Below are 23,116 nucleotides of genomic sequence, written 5' to 3' on the forward strand. Positions count from 1 at the left end.
TGCAATGCTCACTGGGGTTATAGTACGGGGCAGCTGCAGGAGGGAATGAGCACAAGGGAAGCATGGAGGTACCTGCCCTGGTTCTCTAGCTGATGCTAGAGGATGAGAGGGTTTGAGTTTGGCCAGAGCATTAGCATTGTCCTAGTGTATGGTAGTGCTTGGGCTCAGGACATGTGGCAGGGGCTATCTGGAAGGCCAGTGTGTCCCCGGTTTCTAGGGACAGTCTGTGTTTTGCAGCTCTTCCTCTTGTTCCTAAGGGTTGAAGTAGCTTCCCACTGCTGAACTGGGGCCAGAGAGGGCTTTCCAGACCCAGTAGAGGTCTTTCTGTCCCTGGGGAAACAGGATCTGGGCACAGCACAGGCTTTGCCATCTCCCAACAGCCAAGAGCTCTTCAGAGTGATATTGGAGGAAGCTGCATCACAGAAGTGGGTTTGCTTTATCCAGCCTGGGAAGCTTTAGGCCACTGAGGAGCTGTTAAGAGTGGAATAGCTTCAGCTGGAGAGGCTGAGAACACCTCTCCTGGGAAGTCTGACCCTTGGCAGATGAAACACCCACACTGTGGATGAGGATGCCAATTTAACTATGTCCTGTGACAGGAGAGAGTGATCCAGACAGTCTCTCATCTGCTGAATAGTTGAACAAAAGGATGGGGAGAAAACCTCACATGGCTGTGTTGTAGGTGTGTTCCTGAGAAAATCCCTGCAGCAGAGGAGCTCCTGTTCTGGAGGGGAGCTGGTATCCCTCTGGGGAATCCAAATCTCCTTGGTCCCTGGGAAGCATCTGCATCTGTCCCTTGGCCAGATCACAGCTTGTCCGTGGGTCTTTGCCACATGCTGCTCAGCTCAGGGCTGGGATCCTCCTCTCTACTGTTGGGGACATCTGGCTATATTGCTACTGCTCTCTTGCCTGGCCCCTTCCGGGCTGAGCAGCATGGTCCTGAGCTTCCTTGCAGCACCTCTTCTTGTGCTGCTGAGGGCTTGCTCTTTTTTTTTTTTTTTTTTTTTTGTGGCTACAGGTATTCAGGAGAAACAGCACAAATAGTTATGAGAAAGAACAGAGTTCTCTCTGTGGAGGGTGTAAAGAGGCTGAGGAGTGTAGGGCTTAAGCCACAGGAAAAGCCCTTCTTTTACTTTTGTGGCTTCCTTTATTCTTTACATGTGTATGGGGTCCATCAGGAAGCTGTTCATTATACAGATGTCACTACCCACTCATCCTCAAAAAAGCCTGAGCTCCCTCCACCCGGGTCCCCCCCAAGGAAGAGCTTCCCATTCCACCTTTGCTCTTACCTCAGCCTGTCACCAGTTTTGCCCTGCATGTGGAAGTGAGAGTACTGGGTCACCCATGCTGCTGCAGGATACTTAAATCAACTTTATTCACAATCACAGTTACCCAATTTTTCACAATTAGTTAATCTTCTTTAAACAGAACACAAAACATCTTAAAGTAAAGCAATGAAATGCAAATGACACAAGAACACAGAGGTACTTGGGAACCTACACCAGTCAAACAAAACAAAAGGTTAGGATTGTTGTTACTGTTACTGCTTTTGCTGGTTTTTTTCTGCTTGGAGAGAGCCTTGCTCTCCTCCTCCCTGCTCACAGTGGGAGGCCACCTGATCTCTGGGACAGGACTTAACCCCAATTTTTGAGCTCAGATGCTGGGAGATGCTTTCAGCTCCTGCTAACTTCTAGAGTTTGGTCCACAGTAAAACAAACATTTAAATATTAAAACACTGAATCTGAAGGGTGAAAAGGGAATTCACACCACTGCACTGGTACCCATGGATGGAGTTTCTTGAAAAATAAAATGTACCCCTTGGCTTGCCCTGTGTAGTGGGGAACCAGTCCCACTGGCATTGTGAAGGCTTGGGATGCTGCTTATTGCACATTTCCCCACATCCACTAACTCTTCACCACCTTCCTACCCCTTGGGTTTCTTCTCTACATAGTCTTTGCACTGGTTGTTGTATAATTACTAAAACAGGCTCCCTGTGTCTCCTGGTCACAGCTCTGCACAGGCACCCTGAGCTCCTGGCATGGCTGCTGTGACCCCTCCGTGACACGTGCCAACCCAGCCTTCTCCCACCCCCAGTGAGGGCATCCAGGCACAAAAGCCATGGCACTCCAGGGCTTTGACAGCCAGCCTGGAGTGCAGGGCAGGGCTGAGTTAGGGGTGAACGTGAGAGGTATGCAAAGAAGTCACATAAATCCCTGTAACCAGAATATCAGTGTTCAAGTTAGCACTGCCCGCTGTGCCGGGCTGGGGGTGGCTGCAGTGATGGTGGTGCCCTTAAAGAAAGGCTCTACAGCATGTTCTCTAGCTCTTCATTCAGTTCCTGGAGAGGATATGTTTTCCAGGACCACTTGGGAGCAGCCTCCACGTGTGCTCCTTCAGCCACCAGTTGCTTGGGGAGGCACAGTGACCCTACAACAAGTGGTTGTGGCAGGAAAATGCTTATATTTCCATGCCATGATGTTCTCCTGTGTCCTATCAGCAGCCACATACTAGAGCAGAGGAAATGGCATAGCAGGAGGGGTACAACTCCATGGCCTTCCCCAGCCTGGCTTGCTGGGCAACATGGCAGGTTGACCACCACTGCTGTTGTGTTCCAGCCCTGATCATCCACCCTCAGGGCCCAGACACCATCTCCAACCCTCCCTCAACCCTGGAAGGCAGTAAGATGAGGCTGGAGGGGAGATAAGCAGCTTCTGCTGCTGTGGAGCCACCCTGCCTGGACCCAAGGGCCCTGGGCCAGCCTGGTGGCCATGGTACAGCAGCAGTTGTCAAAGCAACCATGGGGGCCACAATTGTAGGTATCCACCATGGGGACAGCAGGGTTCCCAACTGGGTCAGGTGGGAAGAGGATTTATTTAATTAACCAAAGCAAACAAAACCCCTCAAGCTGTATTTTTTTTCTGCTTTCCTCTCTTCCTAACATGTAAGGACAGCCATGTCCTGCCAGCGGGCTGGCTGTGAAGGGCCGAGTACCACCTGACTGGGTTTGTCTTAAAGCACAGTGATAAAGTTACCAGTAAATGAAACCCGCAGATATGTGGGCTTATACATTCTTCCCCAGTGCTGCTGGGGCTTTTGTTTCTTTTTTTATTTTTTTTTATTATTATTTTTTTTTTAATTTTTTTTTTCCCTCCCAAGTGCTGTCTGTATGGCAGGGGGGAGAAACGTGAAGGACACACATCTCCTTCTCCCACAGGCCCATGGGGGCAGAGATGCTGCTGAATCCCTTGTACTGCATGGAGACCATTCAGGACAAGCACAGCAAGTCATTCGGGGGGGAGGTTTGAGCCTCTTGTCATGCAGCAGGATGGTGACTGGAGGTGGTTGGACACTGCTGTGAGGGAGCAAGGCCAGTGCCAGTGTTAGCTGCCAAACCTTCCATGAATGCTTCTGCCAGGGAACAGCAAGGGAGGAGCAGGAGACAGCCCTTGAGGGGCTGCCATGGGGCTGTTTTCTGCCTGTAGACATGGGGTGGGGTTTTCTTCACAAATCCTGGACTGGTCTCAGCCTTTTTGCTGTGAATGCTCTCACTGCACCTGTAATGCTGGGTCAAAGCTTGCCTCACTCCATCCTTTCAAAGGGGCTTCCTACAGACAGTCTGGTTGTACACGAAAACATGTTGCTTGGTTCTCCTCTTCTGCTAAGTTATCCTCTGTACGCAGGGTCTCTTTTGGAAGGAGAGGTGTAGCACTGAACTTTTTTACTGCTTGCTGTCTCTGCTAAACACTGGAGACTTCCCTCTGCTGTGCCTGATGTGGAAAAGGGATGATCTCACTAGCTGGGTTTGGTTTGGATTTTTTTTTAGGTAAATTTTTAAATCCACAAGGGAGAGTCCATTGCAACTTCCCTGACACACTGGAGTTCAGAGGGCTTGCTTGGAGGGTAGAAGAGCAGCATCTAAGCTTGTCTCATCTGTTGTCCATGGAAAAGGGGATCAAGGTGGTGGAGGGTGATGGTTTTTAAGTCTTCTGGATGATGAATAGAGACCAAGACCTGTGTGGTGTCACAACCTCGTCCCCACCTACCCAGTCCTTGCCACAGCATCTGCTGCTGCTCTAAGTGCTGCGGTATGTTTTGATGATATCTTTGATGGCCCGTCTGCAAATGGGGCAGCAAGCATTGGCCATCTTCTTGAGCTTCAGCCCACATGAATAGCAGAGACACATGTGTCCACAGGAGTAAATGACTGTGTCTACCATGTTCTCATAGCAGATGGTACATTCATCTCCCCAGGGCCCTGAGACGGACGGAGAGATGGGTGACTCGGGCAAGCTGATGGGAGAGTTGGGAGCTGTTCCTGAAACACAAAGAACAATGTCACTCATGCCACTTAGAAGGCTTCTTGACATCCCAGAGTAACTTCTGCCCTGAAGCCAGCGGCAGAGAAAGCAACCATCATGCCCTAGAAGAAATGGATGCTCCAGAAGCAGGGGTCCTTCCTGTGACCTACTGTCCCACTCACTGAGTCATGGTTCACATGTCAAGGCTCAGGGCAGCAAAAAGGCAGCATATGCTGGGATCTGCTGCCCACACAGAGCAAACCAAGGGGCAGCTGTTTCCACACATCAGAAAAAAAAAGAGCAGTTTTGCATTTTCAAACCACTGTCTAAACATTACAAAGGAGGAAAAATCAGGAGGGGCAGATTTGAAACCTCTTAAAGCCAGCCATCTGCTCTGAAAAGGGAGAGGCCAGGTGGCACACGGTGGCAGCATCTCCCAAGACAAGCAGGGCCAGTTCAGGGATGTTGAGCCACAGTGCCTGGCTACAGGATCTAGCTCACTGTGGGTACAAGTGCTTTGACAGCTATGAGGGGCTGCAGTAATTGTGCTCAGGGCACACCCACAATGAGGTCTCCCCAGTGAAGCCAGTCTAGGAAGCAAGATAATGAGACAATTTCTGTTTTCATTCCTCATAAGTCATAAATCCAAATGTTTGCTGCCACCAGTTATTAGGCTTGAGAGTGACAGGTACCCTCAGCAAAACACACTCTTGGTTTGGTCAACAATGGCAAGGACTTTATAAGTTATATATCCCACCATCAATGCCTTGGGATCACGCAGGTCCCTGGGGTGTTAAAACGCTGCAGGGAAGCTTATCATTAGAAAATGCATACACATTTACCTAAACCTCACTGGAAATCATTGGCATATTAGAAATACCAATACAGCCTTCTTCTGAAGAGGGTACTGAAGGTATGTGGAGAAAGGAGGGAAAGGAGGGGCAGGAGGCATACCCGTAACTAAGCTGACGTGCAACATGTCACTGTCACACAGCTCTCCAGAAGAAGCTATGTGTCACAGAGCCGTGCACATGACAGCAACTCTGCTGCCTCCCCTGGGACCTTTCATGATGAAAAGAGTTGGAAAAATATTGCTGTCTAGGCATCTAAGCAGCTCCCACATAAACCAGACTGTAAATAGAGTTTGCAGAGGCTCTCTCCCTTCCTCCCTGAGGGAGCTGAAAGGAGGGATTGTTGACCACTGTGGTTTTAGAGTCCTTCTGGGAGACAAGCTGGAGACCCTGATGGGAGGCAGTGCAGGGCATGCAGAGGGAGGACACGGGAAGGCAGAGGTGGGATCCCACCACACTTACCACTGATAGAGTTGCAGAGGGGGCCAGAGCCACATGTTGACAATATGGGGTCAGAGACACCACTGCAGAGGACAGTGGGGGAATTGGGTGTCGATGGGGGCGAGCTCGGTGTGGAGAGCCCCAGCCGCTCGGCTAATATGGTGGAACCTGCACCAGGAGAAGAGAAACACACAGTTACTTGTAAAAAACTGAGGCTGATGAGGTGCTGGGGCTGCGCGGTGCTCAGTGCTTGTTAGGATTTGTCTCTTGTCAGCATGAAATCTAGGGAAGAGAGGAAGGAAAAAAAAAAAACAACCAAACAAAAAAATACCTCACACACCTTTTTAAAAGCTAGCAGCTGGTCCTGCAGAGATACTGAGCTCCCACAGCCCCTGAAATTTGCTGGTGCTTCTTTAGCCATCCTTACCCTTTGTTTCTGCCCTTAACTGTGTCTCACCTCATTAAGTGCTGTTACTTTCCTCCCGGTTTCATGCACATATGCACCCTCAGCACTGTATCCATCAATGGGCTTGCAGCCAGGAGAGGACACAGTTTGCAGCAGGGTGGGCTGGACTCCAGCCCAAGAAGGTATCACCTTGTCAAAACACTCTATGCTAACCAAGCACAAAATGCATCATCCCAGGGTCTGACAAATTAATGCAAAGTCACTCTAGGACTTCCCAGAGACAAACACAAGGGTTTGGCAATTAGGATAACTTAGCTGTGCTCACTGCTCTGCCTCTTTTGTAGGGTGGCCTCTGTTAGAGAAGGGAATAGCAGGTGAGGACAGAAATCTGGGCCTTCTTCAGGCCAGCCAAGAGACAAGTCACCAAAATGTATTTGGCTCTGGGATGAACAAGGACACCTCTCCCTGTGTGCCCGGATATGATGGCTCAAGAGCGCAGAACCTCTTCAAGTCCCTTCTGGGTGTCCCCAGTTTCAAGGCCTCCTGCTCTCACCACCCTCCATTGCCTTGGTATTATTGTTGTGTGCCAAAAAAAAAGACAGCTCTGCCCCACAGCCTGCTTGGCACCCTCCCTCTGTCTCAGCCTCTTTCTTCTGCTGCTATAGCAAGTATCTTAAAGACCCTGCCAGAAGGGAAAAAAAAACAAAAAGCTTGAAACTCCAGCTGCTGCAAAGGTTCTATAGTGAAATTTCCTTGATAATGATGCAGCCTGGTCTTCAGTAAGACAATGGTCAGACAGTGGCACACACGTCTGATGTGGTGTTTTGGTGGTAAGAACTCGTTCCTCTATGGTTTTAAAGTTATAGTTCCCTAGCTTGAGAAGACAACCAGGCTAACTCCAAATCAGAACTAAAATGCTAAGACTTCTTCATGTTACCATATAAGGAGCTGAGAGACACAGAGGGTTTGCATCTGCAGTGTCCTCAATGAGTCGGAGCCTACTCTCCAGAGACAAAGCAGCAGCAGGAGGCCTGGAAAACCTTGTGAACCAGAAAGATCCTTCAGTTCCTATTTGCAGGGAGGCTACCAAGCCAAGGAGGATCAAACCTGGGAAGCAAAGACTCCAAGTGCCAACTGTGGATTGTGCAAAAAAACCCCAAACAAACCTAAAGCAGAGCAGCAGCCAGTACCAGAATCTCTTGCCCTTTTCAGCAAAAGAAGACTGAGCAGGTGAAGTTGTAGCACAGGGACTGAGGGTGTCATTTTTGGGTTGAAATCTGTTCTGAGGACTGAATAAGGAAGAATAAGTCATTCATTGAAGCCTTCAGTCCCTCATTTTTACCCTTCTGCAAATGAGAAGCATTTTGCTCACAGGCAAAATCTGAAGTTGAATTGGCCTCTGTAAAGGGCTTTGGAGCTCTCACACTTGAGATGCTGTAGAGAGGCACCTCCTTTATCACACAGACGGGAGCTGTGGCTGGAGTTTAGTTCAGGGAATATGCAAAGAGAATGATGCAGCTTCCCACAACATCCACTAGCAATGGCCCTTCCCCTCCACTATGACAGATGACTGTAGCAAAAATCTTGCCCTGTGGGTAACACACACTATAAACAGGCCCAGCAGAGGCACATATTTCACCTCGTTCACTGCACACAGAAAAAATAGGAACACTGAGCAACTGAACAAGTTTTTCAAGCCTTCCCTCTGCTCCCTGCAGCCTGGAGGCATTTCATCTGCTGACACAAAGCACATTGCATTTCCGATGCCAACCTGGTCATTGCATTAAATGCAAAAGACTATTATGAGCATTTTTCTCCAGGCTAACAGGAGAACTTAGACATGCCCTAGAGTCACAGAGTATGAACTGATGCATCATGCTGGCAGCCTTTCCATAGTGCAAGGAAAAAGTCAGTGCAGAAACCACAATTGTCTGCGGTTGTGTCCAGTCTGAGTCCCAAAACATCCTTACCCAAGACCGAGGAGCCAGCACACACCTTCCCAATTCTTTCTCTTAACACAAGGAGCTGTTCTTGCCTTTTCTCTAGAATAAGTATAGAGTTTTGTTTAAGACAATCTGAGTTCACTACCAGACAAAACACACTCCTCCCTTAGTGACAGAGTAATCAACATAAGACATGTTACTCATACTGCTAATATATTGCTGGATGGTGTGCAGATACCATGACAAGGAACATGGAGTGAGATCATGTGCAGGGTGGAATGAGTGTGGCCAGCTTGGCTTAACTAAAACCAGATACATACACTCAAGGCCAAGCACGCTCATTGTGTGCACGGAGCTCCCACAAAGAGCTAACTTTCAAACCATTTTTAAACATCAAAAAATTCTAAGCAAATAAGTTTAAGTAATGATTTATAAACATTATTTCTCTATGTAAAGCCCACAGATAAACTGTCTCTGTTCCTAACTTGTCTCATGCTTGATGTCAGCCACACTGGAATCACCTTTAAAGGGATTTTGAATCCATTCCATTTGCTGTTTTATCTATGCAAAGTCAAATTATTAACAAAATCCAGTGCTGATTGACTCTTTCTGTGCACTTCTGTGATCACTGGAGGAGAGGTGCAAATAAACAAACCTATATGGCAACCCACAAAAGGAAAGCGAGTATTATACTTTCAGTAGAAGAGAGTATTACCAGGGAATGTACAGACAACACCATGCCAGGAAAGGCTGCTAGAAATGTTAAAGGTTTGTAATTCAAAATGGTCTTGCCAAACTTAAAATAGGATTAGACATAAATGGGATGGTATTCAATATGATCAAATCCAAAATGCAGAACTTAGGCAGAAATAATCAGCTAGCCAAATACAGGACAGGGAATTAGTCCATTCAATTACAAATACGCCTGTCCTACAGAAAAAGGCCTGAGGATTGGTGGAGGTCACCAGATTATCAGAAATCAACAATGCCATCATGTTATAAAAAAGATTGCACCAATCCAGGGTCAGATGAGGCTGGTGAAAGACTGGAGCAGGAGCCTGGAGGCACTGTGGTACCTCTGTCCCTGGAAATACTCAAAAGTTGACTGGACATGGTCTTGTGCTAACTTGGAAGTTAGCCCTGCTTTGAGCAGAAGGTTGGATTTGATAATTCCCAGGGGTCCCTTATGAACTAAAATGTTGTATGATTCTGATTTTAAGATGGCAAGAATTTTCACAGGCTGCTAAAGGAAAAAACAATCTGTTCTTTGTGAAAGTTCTGGATAAGATAAGAAATTATGGGTTCAGACTCCTAAGATGAGCCGTTGTGTAAATAATGAAGCACTATAAAGCTATTGAACTTCCCAGAGAGACTACGGTATCTCCAGCATAAGAACAGGAAGGTGAAGTAGGTAGTCTCCTGAGATCCCATCCAGCATTTAGGATTTTTATGGGAGTAATTATCTGTATCCAAGATTGTCCCTTTATAGAACATCCTAACAAAATAGAGCAGCTGTGGCCCACAGAGATGCTTTTAGTTCTTTCTGTCTATTGTGGTGAACAGCATGGTTTCCCAGAACACTGCAATCCACTCTCAGGGGATATCTCCCAAGGCTGTCCCAAGTTTTAAGCAGGCATTTTTTTGCTCATCTCCTAATGGCAGCTGTCTGGGGAGAGCTGTTCAACTGAAGGATGCATATTGGTAAGAAGGCAATATATAACGTCCCTTAAAATTCAGAAAAAAAATTGGTAAACTCTTCCCCTTAATTAATTTTTAAAATATTATTTCTACATTTCCTTCTCATAACAAAATCATTATGTTTACCTGCTTATTACTGTGTAAGCCCCAGAGACAGAACTGGAAAACATCCACAACAACAAAACCAGGTGGGAAGAGCAATGTGCTGTCTGTATTCTCTTTCTGAGCATGCTTAGGGGCATTTGCTATGATGGAAGTCAAACTCCAGAGCATCTCCATGGCCTAGAGGAGGGAGTAGCTGCAGATCTGCTGCAGATCTGTGCTGCAGCTATTCCCAACCCATTGCTAACAAGCAGCAGTCTGTTAAGACACCCAGACTCAAACTACAGTTGAGGTGGAAAGAAAAGGAAAGGAATGCCAAAGAGCATGTTGTTTCCTTATTACTGTTGATGCTGGATCACTGAAGGCTGGGAAACTGTCAGTTTAAAGCATTCATAACAAATTTCTTAATCTGCTATCTATTCTTGAGAGCAGTGATAGAGGCACAAGGCCATTCCTGGGACTTAAATAATGAAAACAGGCTGAACACCATCAGATAATAAAAAACATTCATCAGCCAGAAAGGTACACAGTAACTTCTTGTGATTTGACCAGGGCATTCCTCACACTGTCTTGGCGAGGGAAGGATTGTTCATGTTCATAAGGAGATTAAAGTTGGGACTCTACCCATTTCACTAACTCTCTGTTTTCCTCGCTTATCTTTTCCTCCTCAAAATGAAATTCAACATTATCCAGCTCCATTGCATTTTTAGATTTTAACCCAAAAGGCCGGCGAGCCCAATATTTCTGCCAGAGCACTGTGAATAGAAGCTATGCAGAAGCCCAGCTTCACAGGCTGAAAATATTTGCTGCTTTGAAATGTAAATGCAGTGCTATATAGCCTGAAGACTTCAATTTTTAAGAAGAAAAGAAACAAATGAGGAATGCCCTGTGTTTGCTGGCTGCAAACAGAAATGAATATCACTGACAAGTGCCCTCAGAATGCTTTCTGGCAATACCAAACAACATGTCAAACCAGCTCATGTCTTTGTTTAACCTTATCTGCCTCAGAGCTCTGGCTTTGCAGTGACCACTGGTATGTCAACACCCTTGATAAATAACTATATGCAAGACTGGTAGGACTGGGACCTCAGTTTTTGTGCTTACTATTATTTTACTGGAAAATCTCCTACATACGTCATTTTGTTTTCTTTTTGTTTTTTTTCCTGCTCATGGATGTAGATTGTATGAAAGTTTCCCACTTTATTTGGAATCTTTGGTGGGATTACTCAGCTATTTTGCTTAGTACAAAAGCAAAAGCTCATACTGAAGATGCAGAGGGGAACCTGGAACACTACATTAAATGTGTATTCTCTTGACTTGCAATCAAGTGGCAGGACACAGTGTACTGGTATGTCCTGAGTACTTTTCCTTTGTCTTCTTCCAAGAAAAAAGATGAAGTTTCTCTCTTTGGATGTTCCCCAGGCAGATGTCAGACTAACACCTCTCCCTTAACCATGATACTAGAAACCTTGGTATTCCATTAGTGGCACATCCACTAAAAGGTGGGTTTTCTAAAGACAAGCTTTGCAAAAGCCAAATCCTTCCATATTTTATTTCAGTAACTGCATTTCATTAATGCAAATATTCCATCAGCTATAGAGAGAGTGCAAAAGCAAACAAAGTTTCAGCATGACAGACTCAATACTAAAATGACAGCCCTACCCACAGAGTTTTCTCATACCAATCATATTTTCTTACCTCCAGCCAATGCTGCAGGAGAGCATTCTGTCCCCCAGGGCCACTCAGGTCTTGGCCAACAGGGACTTCTGAATCCATCATGTTAAAACAAAGGAACAAAGCACCTGTTGCTGCCTGGGCACAGGGTAGTTAAAGATCAACAATAACATCGGGGAAGGATGTAAGCCTATCCATCACTTCTTAGTGCTATAAAATACACAGCCATTTGCTAAATTCCCACAGTGATGGGAACAATATTGCATTGACCAGAAACCAGGGCTTCCTTCCCCTTAGGCTTGGATTTTTTTGCCAACCATGCTCTCAGAGCCCAGCCTCTATGCTGCAACTCATCTCTGCCTCTCAGGTGACCAACATCAGCTGATGACCCATGGGGCCTTCTGCATTCAAGTATTTCATGGGAGATATTAAAACTGTTCCAAACAGAACAATATTACATTTTGTTCTTACAAGCCTATGAAAACATAAGGGATTTTGCATTATGCTACAGAAATGTCAGGAAATAGGTCAAAAAGCAACCTGACAGATTTTGCATGCAAAACCGTAAGGCCTGTGTTTGCAGATGAATGTCAGCCAAGCACTGCTCAGGGCACTGTAGTTATATATATATAAATATATATATATAGTTAGATACAAACCACATGGAGAACAACAGTTCAGATTTTTGTGTGGATGAGAAAAGGAGTGTATTTTATGGCTTCACTGGAGCATTGCTGTCTGCTGTGTCTAGAAGGGCAGCAGGGCACCAGCACATCTATTACCCTCCTGCAGTCACATACATACTCTAGATAAGCAGGAAAAATATGGAAGCTCCAGACACCACAGAAGATTTTGATCCAGCAACTCTCACAATCCAAGCCCAGTGTGCTGTCTGAAAGCAAAGAGCACAGAGCAAACTCATAAAGTATCTTCCCTGACCGATCAGTAAAGTTCAGCAGCTACTCAGCACTTCATCCTGCAAAATCCTGAGGGCATGGACACCATGCAATGAACATCTAGATGAACTGAAATGAAAGGGCCTGCAATAGGGCTCCGTCTCTCAATCTGAGAAATACCAGACCAACAAAGCAGCTAGATCAGTACTTAGATCAGCAAGAGGCAAAAAAAAGAAGCCTGGATTGAGTCGCTGAACCACACAAAAAATGAGAGCTGGAGGTTTCATCTTGTTTAAAAAAAAAAACAAACAAAAAAAGTCTTCCAAAAAAACCACAGTTATTAATTAATTACCCTGACCAAAACTGCTTCTGTTCATAACAGCACCTTTTCCAGCTCCATCTCAAAAAGGCAATTTGGATCAGAGTATCTGGGAGACAGTGGTCCTGTGAGCAACAAGAAAAGTGCTGCCTAACCCAGCACCTCCAAGCTCAGTGCTTCTCCAGGAGGGACATATATAAATAAAGTGACAGATACATACAGGAAACAAATGCTTTCACTTTTCTTGGCCAGCACCATTCTATATTTCTGTGGGACACTTGTGGATGAAAAGGCATCTGACTGAAAAGGAAGAGTTTAGTCTCCTCTGTCACTCTCACAGTAGCCAGAATAACTAACTCGTGCCAGTGTTAGTTCAAAGAATAGGCAGATTTTATCTGTCCTGGCAGACAAGCTGCAATTCCAAGAGGCTTGTATATGATCCCATGTCTTGAATAATCACTGCAAGCAGGCAAAGGTGCTATGAGATAAGGGAGATCTATACATCACTTACTATGAACATCTCACTGAGGCCAATGACAGTTCATTATCCTAGTGATGATACCATTTCTCCTCTTGTGGAGGAGAGTAAAGAGGACCAGACATGGTCCTGTGGCTTTTGCTTTGAGGAGGTCCACTTGCTTTACTCAGCCTTTACACAGGTGCTGGCTTATGCCTCAGCACACAAGGTAATGTTCCCTGACTTTTCCATGACAAGTGTGGGTTAATTATGTGACACGTGATGAGACCTTTAGCTGGATGGTACAAAGGTGCCACAAGCAGGTATTAACTCTGACACTGACCCCAAGGGACAAGCATTTGACTGCATCCAATTCAATTGTGCAGTTTTCCAAGGCCCAAGTGCATAAGCAACCTGTCCTCTCTCACACAATAGCTTCCCTTTGAGCTCACTCTCCTTTAAGTATAATGAGTATAAATGAGTATAATGAGTATAAAACAGGCCAGTTAGAGCCCAATCAGCTTACTGAGTCCGTTTTCCATACAAGTGCGAAATGTTTCAAAAATAAATAAATAAATAGAAATGTGGACCAGAAAACTCTGGGGCACTTCTAAGTGAATTCTTGTTGGAGGAAGCAATTAATTGTATGCATTTCTGTGCAATCATGTTGTCCATTTATCAAGTTTCTCTTGTACTGCATTTAACTCAGCAATTTCCACATCACTGGAATGAACCAAGGTGAAAAAGGGTCAGGTTCCTAAATGTACAACCCATTGACCACAACTGAGATCAGAGATGAGGCTGTGTAATTTACTATTGCAAAGAACTACCCAGCTTCTCCCAGCTACGAGAAGCTTTCAAACACAGAGCTGGAGAACCAAAACCCTGGATTCTCCTATCCTATGCCTATGTGACTTTTCTACAAACTGCACCTGCTGTATGCATATGGTCAGCATGTGTACACCAACAATCATTTTAATATTTTGCATGTTCTCTTTAGTTAATTGTATGTCCAAAGTAAATATTAAACTGCACTCAGAGTACAGAACATCTCTGGAAGAGATAGATGTTCTGCCATGGGATGTTGCAGTCCTGGGACAGTCAGGGAGCAACTGGCCAGCTCCTTCTTCCTTGCCTCCTCAGTTTTGAGCCCATTGACCAATTTCAGGAAGGATGGAAACCTCAGCAACAACTGATTTCTAAATAATGTGCAATGGGCAGCTAAGTAGGAGCCCAAGTCAATGCTCATGGTAGAGGAGGCAGGAGAGCTTAGCCCACACACACTCTGCATTTATCCAGCATTGATGTGAATTGCAGACTTACCCACACCAAATGCTGGCTCTTGGGTTGTTTTTTTTCAGGGAGAGATCCAGAAAGCTGCAAAATTTTGCAGCTGTTCTGGTAGGGATGGAGTTATTGAAGTGCATGGATAGAAAGGACACAGATTATTTGGCAACTCAGATTCATTAGTATGACTGGTGATGGAACATGTTATTTCATTGCTCAAAAGAAAACTTCAGTATTACTGGAACATATGAAGTTCACAAGGGAAACAACACCAAAAAAAAAAAAAAAAGAAAGAAAAAAAAAAAGAGAGAAAAGAGAGAGAGAGAGAGAGAGAGAAGATGTTTTACATGGTGGTGATTCATTCAAAGACAAATGAAAATTAAAGAATATCTCCAACCATTTGGATCCCTGAATACAAAAAATAACTTATTGCTGTGATAGCTCTTCCAGACATGAGTCATACATTTTAAAACCTTATGGGGTCAATCAATTTAACTTCAAAATGAATTACACCACCAAATCGGACCAATGTATCCAGACTGGCTCATTTCAGCCTTTCAGAGCTGTCAGTAAAACTGTGTGTGAGCTGCAATGCTTACCAGAAAAGGCTGAAAGCAGTAAATCAAATTTATAATAGGTTGGTTTTGTGGACTGTACAGGAATGATGCCTGAAAAAAAAAAGCTACCCAAGCCTGAACTAATGGAATTCCTAAAGGATATGCAAAGACTGTTTCAATTATAAATTCCTAACGTTCTGGGTATCTGGTTGGTTGTCCTATGTGCATAACTCACTAAATTTCTGAATAAGACCAGCACTTTACCTATAAAATATTTAGAAAGGCTTTCAATCCTGACAAAAAAATCTATTGCTTCCCTCAACACCTGGTTCCTGCAGTTAATTACCTTCACTTATATTTAATTTAAATTTGTCTCCCTTCATTTTCCAGCAGCTTGATTTTTTATGCTATTATCTCCTACATTAAAGTCCTCCTCTTTCATTTATCTTCCCTCTGTATGGTCAAGTTGCCTCTTAACCTTTTCTTTGCAATAAATTGGCATCCTTCTACTTCCCACTACAGATGAATGTGGCCTCTATAAGCTATAGAGGCATCTGGCATTTAATTTATTTTTTGCTGGGGTGGCATAAAGAAAAGCAGTGTTTCCAACCTTGTCTTTATTTTTTGCTTTTACACTTCTCCTACATCAATTATATTGCCAGTATATGGGGTCTGACTGACCAGAAGACAGAAATCAGGATTCTTTACTATCAAACCAACCCCACACTGCCCTCCTCTCCTAAAGAGTCCTAGAAGATCACCAGCCTGTGTGGAGATGGTCTCCCCTGCTTTTTAGATTAGGAAATAAATGTTGCATCCCCAGCACTGGAAGAACTGCAGTCAGCAAATGGCAGCTTCTGTGGTAAAGCCACCAGCCAAAAGATACCTAGGCTTGGTCCCTCTGTGGGTCAGGGACCAAATAATTAATCTCAAGGCATGAAATGTAGTATTCAGTGATAAATACCCTGAGCCATCTTGCTCTCTGAGTCACAAAATAAACCATCTCTAGATGCAAGAATGGCATTGCTGCTCTTCACCTTCTCCATCCTCCAATTGAAACAGAAAAGCTGGAGAAGAAGCAAAAGCAGCAATTTTTTTTTTTCACTGTAGTCAGCTGTAGTGCTGATGTTCCTGCATAACACTGCTTTGATTACTCTAATAATGGTATGTCCCCAGGAACAGAACGACATCTGCTATTTAAGATAGGATCGGTAAAAATTATGTCTCTTGCAGTACTTGTGTCTCATTTCTTTCAAAGATATGGAACTTCACTTCTTCCATTAAAGGTAGAAAAAAAATACTATAAACATGTCTCCTCTTGTGATTTAAAGCCCAAACTACAAAAGATAGATCACACAAAATTACTTTTGTTTGCATTTTGAAGATGAAGTTTGTCATTAGAAAGGTGATCGCTTTCTATTCTTCTTTCATTTTCTAATATTATAATGACAGATGTTATGGCAAAAACCATAATCTGTGCCACTGCAGTGCAAATAGTGCATGCCACCTCCCTAAAGCTAGAGATGGGAGTTCATTATTTTCTTTGCTTTCTGTTCAGATATTGCTGATCTATATAATTCCTGCAGCTGCAGAGATGTGCAGTGTTGAGGCAGCATCAGTGCTCTTCTCTGGGCAGCTGCACTGTGCTGATACTGTACTGATACTGGGACTGTGTTGTTCCCAGCATTCTTAAACTGGAATTATAGGTCTGAAAAGCTCTATTTGAATTTTAATGCTGGTTAAGGATTACAGGAAAGCCCAAATTTCATAGCTTTTAAGCGGGAGATAGCAGCTCGCTGCCCAAGATGATGTGGATAAAGCTGTACACCCAGCAGGGTCCTACTCTTTCCTTGAGGCAAGGTCAGCAAGTCCAGATCTTTTCACTTACATCTCACTTAAGAACAATAGCCTGTTTTCAGCTTCTCCTCCAGTGACCAAGACCAGTAAAGTCTGTTATATGGTCACAAATACAAGTAGGAAGGAGTTTTCAAACTCGGCAGATTTCATGTCATGGATCCAAACAGATTTATCTAAGAGATGCCTCGGGACCGTACTGGTTTGGGCTGAAGTTGTGAGCAGGTAGTGAGGACATGGAGAGGGACCAGGAAATTACTTGATTATCAGAAGGTTTGCCCAAGATGCAGAAGGCCTGTGTTCAAGTCCATGTTCTGTTGAATTCTGTATGAGGACATAATTCTGTCCCTCTGCTGAAGCACATCCTCTCTGGCCTGTTTCAGGACCTATTGCAAACTGGTTTTGTGCAAAAACTGCCAGAATTAGTGATCTCATATAAAAGGAAGCACTGGACGATGACTTAGTTTTAGCAGCAGCTCAATGACCTGAGGATGTTTTCCTTCTAACGTATGCAGGAAGGAACATTTAATCTCTTACTTTAATGGGATCTGTTTGACTTCACCTACCATTATCACAATGACATGCTGGTGGAAAGCAGAGCTAGCCATGGATTATGTACAGTACACACAACAAATGTAATCAGGCTGAATTATCAGGGATTGAGTCTTGGGCTTCTGGAAATAAATTGCAGTATTACATTTGTCATCTGTGAGCCTTTAACAGCCATGAAACACTCACAGCATAGGCCTATGGCCAACTTTAAGCAAATTATATAGGGCACTTCAGACTGTGATTAAGGTGAATTGGACCCAGCAAACAGATGTGTGTTCACCCACTCTCATCTTCAAAGAGGGTCTAAAAATTCTAAAAAAGGAGGTGTATGTTGGCTTTTGGTTGTTGTTTTTTGGGTTTTTTCCTGTTGGCTAAGAGCACATTTTAGCAGAATCACAGAATCATTTAAGTTGGAAAAGATCTTTAGCTGGACATTATGTAAATTATGTCCCTAAGTACCACATCTGCATATCTTTTACATACCCCCAGGGACAACTCCACAACTTCCCTGGGCAGTCTGTTCCAGTGCCTGACAACTCTCGCAGTGCAGAAATTTTTCCTAATATCCAATCTAAACCTCCCCTGGCACAATCTGAGTCCATTTCCTCTTGCTTTGTCACTTGCTACTTGGGAGAAGAGACCAATCAGCACCTTGCTATAACCTCCTTTCAGGTGGCTGTGGAGAGTGATAAGGTCTCTCCTCAGCCTCCTTTGGTCCAAGCTAAACAATTCCAATTCTCTCAGCCTTTCCTTCTAAGAACTGTTCTCCAGACCCTTCACAAGTTTTGTTGCCCTTCTCTGGACATGCTCCAGGCACCTCAATGTCTTTCTTCTAGCACAGAGCCCAGAACTGAACAGTACTCGAGGTGTGGCCTCACTAGTGCTGAGTTCAGGGCACATGATCACTTCCTTGGTCCCACTGGCCACACTACAGTAGCCCAGCCCAAAGCATCTCTCCTCCCCCTTCCTTGCTTCTCCTTGGTCAATGGTGGCTCATCTGTACTTTAATGGAGGTCTATGAGACTTAATTAATTTCCTGAAAAGACCTTTGAGACTCTCAAGTGAGGAAGAACACTAGACAGGTAGTTCTTGTCACTCATATCCACGTACTACCTATGTGCCTTTGCATATCTTTTTTTCCATCTATACAAGCAAAATTTGTACCTAGAGGAGGGAGGGAGCCATTAATTCCCCCCATCCTTTCCCTGTGATGCATTCCACCTTACTGCTCTGTGCATGAGGTTTGAAAAAGGGGGTCAGACATACCCAGCAATCGAATTTGCGTGACCGCGCCGTGTAAAACGAAGAACATCCAGAGGGGCTGGGAACAGTCCACGCAGACCTGCATGCCAGTGCCGGCACCGTTGTGACTCAAATGCAGCTCACCATCCGAATTCACCATAAATCCCAGGATGTCTCCACTCTGGAGGGGCACCACGACCCGGCAGATGGCCCAGAACTCCTTTCGGTCAACCAAGGACTCAGGGTTATAGGGGAGGTCACTGGGGCGCAAGGTGCTGGGGTCACAGGATGTCACCCCGTAGGACAGCGTCCCTGTGCGCACAGCGTTGGACTTGTTGATTTTGACAAAAATTGTTTCATTAATCCGAAGGGGTCTGCTGGTGAAAACCAAAGTCCTCTCCTCCCGGGCGTGCTCCAGACGGGCCACGGTTTGGTCATCGAGGATTTTGACGTGGGGTCCCCGGAGGTGGTGGAAGCGGAGATCACTCTCCAGCTGGGAAGGGAGGAGGTGCGAGTGCTGGGAGTTGAGGGAATTCTGTGGGATGGGACACGTGGTGGCTGTCATGTGGAAGGTCTCCTCCTGCAGGTTGAGGTCGCAGAGGCTGACCGAGAGGCGCGTGTCCTCCGTCTCCCGCCGCAGCGAGGGCCGTCGGATGGCAGTGAAGGAGCGGGGCCGCAGGCAGTCGGGAGGAATGATTTCACTGTCTGCAGGGAGAGAGAAAACAAAAAAGGGGTCACTTCAGAGAAAATGAAAACGTCCTGAAGTCTGCAAATCACTGTTGGTTTGACTGATAAGCTTAATAGGGAAAATGAGAGGTCTGCTGCCATCAATAAATTCTTCCCTTTAAAATATGGCAGCGGGGTATCATAAAATGTATTTCCAATCAATTGCTGTTCTTGTATTCTCCTGACCAGCACCACAATATTCAGCTTCTGAGCAGGCAGATTCAAAATCGATGGAAAGAATTGACCAGAGGAGGATCTCCTTGGAAAGGGGAAGCAGAGGGTAAAAATCTGAAATACACCCTGAACACAGTAATCAATATCTATACAGGCTCCAAGTTTTTATGTCCTTTTTTTTAATAGAGTAATAATAGATCTAAGAAAAAAAGTATCTAGCAACACTTCTTTTTTTTTTTTTTTTTTTTTTTTTTAGCTTAAAACAAATGTCATGCCCAGTTCTAATTTATCTAACATCATATGAAATGTAATTAATACGCCTGAATATAATTAATCATTAGTGTGCTGGTGCTCACTGCAGACATGGATTTCACAATGCAGAACTTGGGAATATGCAGTTTTCTATAAATAACATACAATCATTTATTATCTCTAAACCAAACTAAAAATCATATCCAAAGATATATAACAAAGAAAGATGACGTCAACACATTCAAATCCATCAATGGAAACTTTATCCTCTTTGCTATTCTCACCTGCCATTTCAAGAGCTAAGCATCAATTTATTTGATTCTTTTTCTAGGAACATAATCACTGCCTTTAATGCCTATTTACTTTTACTCAACATATCCTTAGCACCTCTGTCGACATAGAAATTTTAAAGAACAATGTACCAAGGAAAAAACCAAACAAAAACATTCTTTAAACAGATTATAAAAGTAAGCTGAGATAGTGCAAAGACTTATACTGCTGCTTGACTTTCTGAACTCGGAGAAGCCATAACATCAAGAGACTTCACTCTGAGACAACTGAGTGTGTCAGTAGTTCTCTGCAAACCTTGTAATAAGCTATGACCCAAACCGACTGCTCCTCTGCAGGAGATATTCCTGAACACTGCTGTGGCTTCAAGCCCACATCCAAACAGCATGAGGTGGAACCACCTTTCACAACACAAATCCCCACAGCTGGCACAAAATCAATACCGCCCAACTCCAGCCTGGGACCTGCTGCAACCACAGCACAAGGTGGAATGACAAGAAGAGATGGAGGAGCAGAGACTTGTTCCTAACCCACTTGCTAGGGTCTTGCAGTGGGCAGCTCTCCCAGCCATGTATCCTTCAGATTTTCTTTTGCGACAACAAAAGAGTGGAAGCTCAGGTTATCTGAGGATTTTCCCAATGGGATGCACCCTCTCCCAGCACTCTATAGAGTAGTGGCTCTGTACTGGTATGCCACAGAAAAATGCCAGCTGCTGAATAACCAACATCTCGTGCAATATCTGAGGTCTGACTAACAGCCTTTCCTGCCCTTCTCTTCTGGGAGCACTGACAAAGCACACCCACACACACAGTTTGGCTTCAGCAGAGCTCTTTGCTTTGCTTAAACAGGATTATTCCAGGCTCCTCTGTAAATAAACTGCTATTACAAGGGAAGCACAATCTCAAAATAAAAATGAACTTTGTTTCTCATGTTTGATTTTCCCCATACTGATATTTTAGCTTCTCTTCCCAGAAGTTAATTAAAGAAAAGGAGGGATAAATAAAATCAGAAACAACCCCAAGTGATCTAGAAGTGAGACGCATTAATGCTTTGTAATATATGGGCTAGCATTTGCATTGCAAGTGCTCCTTCTGGATAGAATTAGACTTATTTTACCCTCCTTTGGCTGGAAACCCACATGGGAGAACAAATTAATACTGGCAGCTGACGATGATCCTTTGGCGTAGGTGAATCGGTAGAGACCTTTCTGAATAGGAACAGAAGGTCCTCTCTATTTTATTCCCTGTAACTATGCATGTGCAGCCTGGCTGACAACTGTGATGTGTGGGTAGCTTGCAGCCAGGGTTTTGAAACAGCTTGTTTTCCACCAGGATGCTTGCGTTTCCCTTTGGCTGCTGGACAAAGTATCTTTTTTCCATCTGAAAAGAGGTTAAGGGAGAAGGAGTTATTCTGCAGACAAGACAAACGGCAGTGATAGCAAACCAGGGTTACACACCCAAATGTTTTACTTAAATCCATCAGTAGCTCTGATGCCTACCTACCTAAGGGTTAAGATGTCTCAAGGATATGGGACAGACTGTGAGACTCGGTCCATTAATGTTTGCAAATACCCATGGAAGGAAGGGTTGCAGTTTGCTGGTATCTGAAGTGGGTTTACAAAAATTTAGAGACAAGTCTCTAAGAGATGCTGGCCTGCTCCAAGGCTCTATGTTTCTATAAATCACAAAATACCCAACCAAAGAAGAAGAAGAAAAAAATCCATTTAATATAAAGTAAGACAACAGTGGGGTTCATCTTTTAGGGTGGTAGGCAATTTGGAAGAGATGTGGGACATCATTTATCCAGAATAACTGATAATGGTCAAGAGTTATGAAAGAACAATTCTAGTGAAATATGAAACAAATTAGATTACTTTGAGCAGTTTCTTTCACCAGAAGATACCCAGGAATGAGTATCTGGAGCTTTTATTCCACTAAAGCTCCAGCTGTCACTTTTTAAACACAGAACCAACTGTTTGTGCTGGAATGGTCCTTAACACAGCCATACTCCTGCAGAACACTTACAACTGACCTTTAATGCCTACAGAGGAGGGAGGGACTCTCCATGCAGGAGTGTTCAGACACGTAGGTATTAGCAGAGACAAACCTGAAGTACACATCAAAAAGATGGAATGACTTGATGTGACGAGGCTGTAAAATACAAAGTGAGTCCAATGACCCATCACCCAGGAGGTCATCCAGCTTCAGATGATTCAGATATCATCCCTGTTTATTAAATATTCAATATTATAAATGTTCTGCATAAGGCAGTTGGCAGTTGGGTTTGATTGGGAAAAGTCAGCTGACCTCCTTGGGTGAGAATAGATGAACCTGTGAGTGAAAACTACAGCTCTTACTGAGTCACCAGAGCAAAGTTTAACCCAGCTGGTTGGGATGCCATCAGCAAGCTGACCATGAGCATGGGAGCACAATGCAGGATGGCCCCCGGTGACTTTCCAGTGAGGTTTTGCTGAGCTCTGCAGCAGTGCAGTTATGGTTCCAATGCTGAATTTAGAGAATTGAAGTTTCTGATAGCAATATTGACAGTGCCAGAATGGAAAGGCTTTCTAATACAAGTTTTCTGCTCCTCAGTTGGTGAACCTGAGATGCTGGGGTTTTTTGTACAGGATGCCTAACTCCACAAATCCCTTTGTATCTTTTTCTGGCTTTGTTTAAGAGTAGAAGTGAGCATAGGTAGCAAAGCAGAACTGAAGGGCGCTTGAGCAGTTCAGCCACCCTCTTTTTTCTCCTTCTCTTCAGTGGGGTTTAACTGCAAAATTATATTTTCAGCAGTGACACCTTACACAGAAAATTAACTTTGACTATCTTCCTCAAACTAGGAGTTTCAAAGTTCTCAGTTTTCCTGCTCAGAGGGCAAGGAAGAGCCTCCTGCTTCATTCAGGTTCAATGAAATTGTAGTAACGCTTACAAGGAGCAGGTGAGCAGCCAGATAAAACTGTAATTGCTGCATCCAGATCAGAAGTATTTCATTGCCACCTCTTTTTGAACCCCTGCCAGTTGTTGTTGTGTCAAACATGTCTAATATGTATAATAATTACTATAGATACCACACATATGCACATTTAATACATTTACATGCACA

At 44.3% G+C, this 23,116-nt stretch overlaps 1 protein-coding gene across 4 annotated transcripts in view; it reads right to left on the bottom strand.

Moving 5' to 3' along the window:
- Nucleotides 1-2,849: 2,849 nt before the first annotated feature.
- The window catches only part of NEURL1 (neuralized E3 ubiquitin protein ligase 1), a 154,075-nt gene continuing 133,808 nt past the window's right edge, over nt 2,850-23,116 (bottom strand). For all 4 annotated transcript variants that reach the window (XM_071748344.1, XM_071748347.1, XM_071748346.1 and 1 more), the window contains 3 exons: nt 18,599-19,279; nt 5,609-5,755; nt 2,850-4,312 (listed from right to left, as the gene is read on the bottom strand). In XM_071748344.1, the coding sequence (XP_071604445.1) occupies nt 4,071-4,312; nt 5,609-5,755; nt 18,599-19,279 (1,070 nt within the window). In that variant the 3' untranslated portion in view covers nt 2,850-4,070. The remainder of the gene's footprint in view (nt 4,313-5,608; nt 5,756-18,598; nt 19,280-23,116) is intronic.

Source organism: Heliangelus exortis, chromosome 7 (genome assembly GCF_036169615.1).
Source record: "Heliangelus exortis chromosome 7, bHelExo1.hap1, whole genome shotgun sequence".
Classification (NCBI taxonomy): domain Eukaryota; kingdom Metazoa; phylum Chordata; class Aves; order Apodiformes; family Trochilidae; genus Heliangelus; species Heliangelus exortis.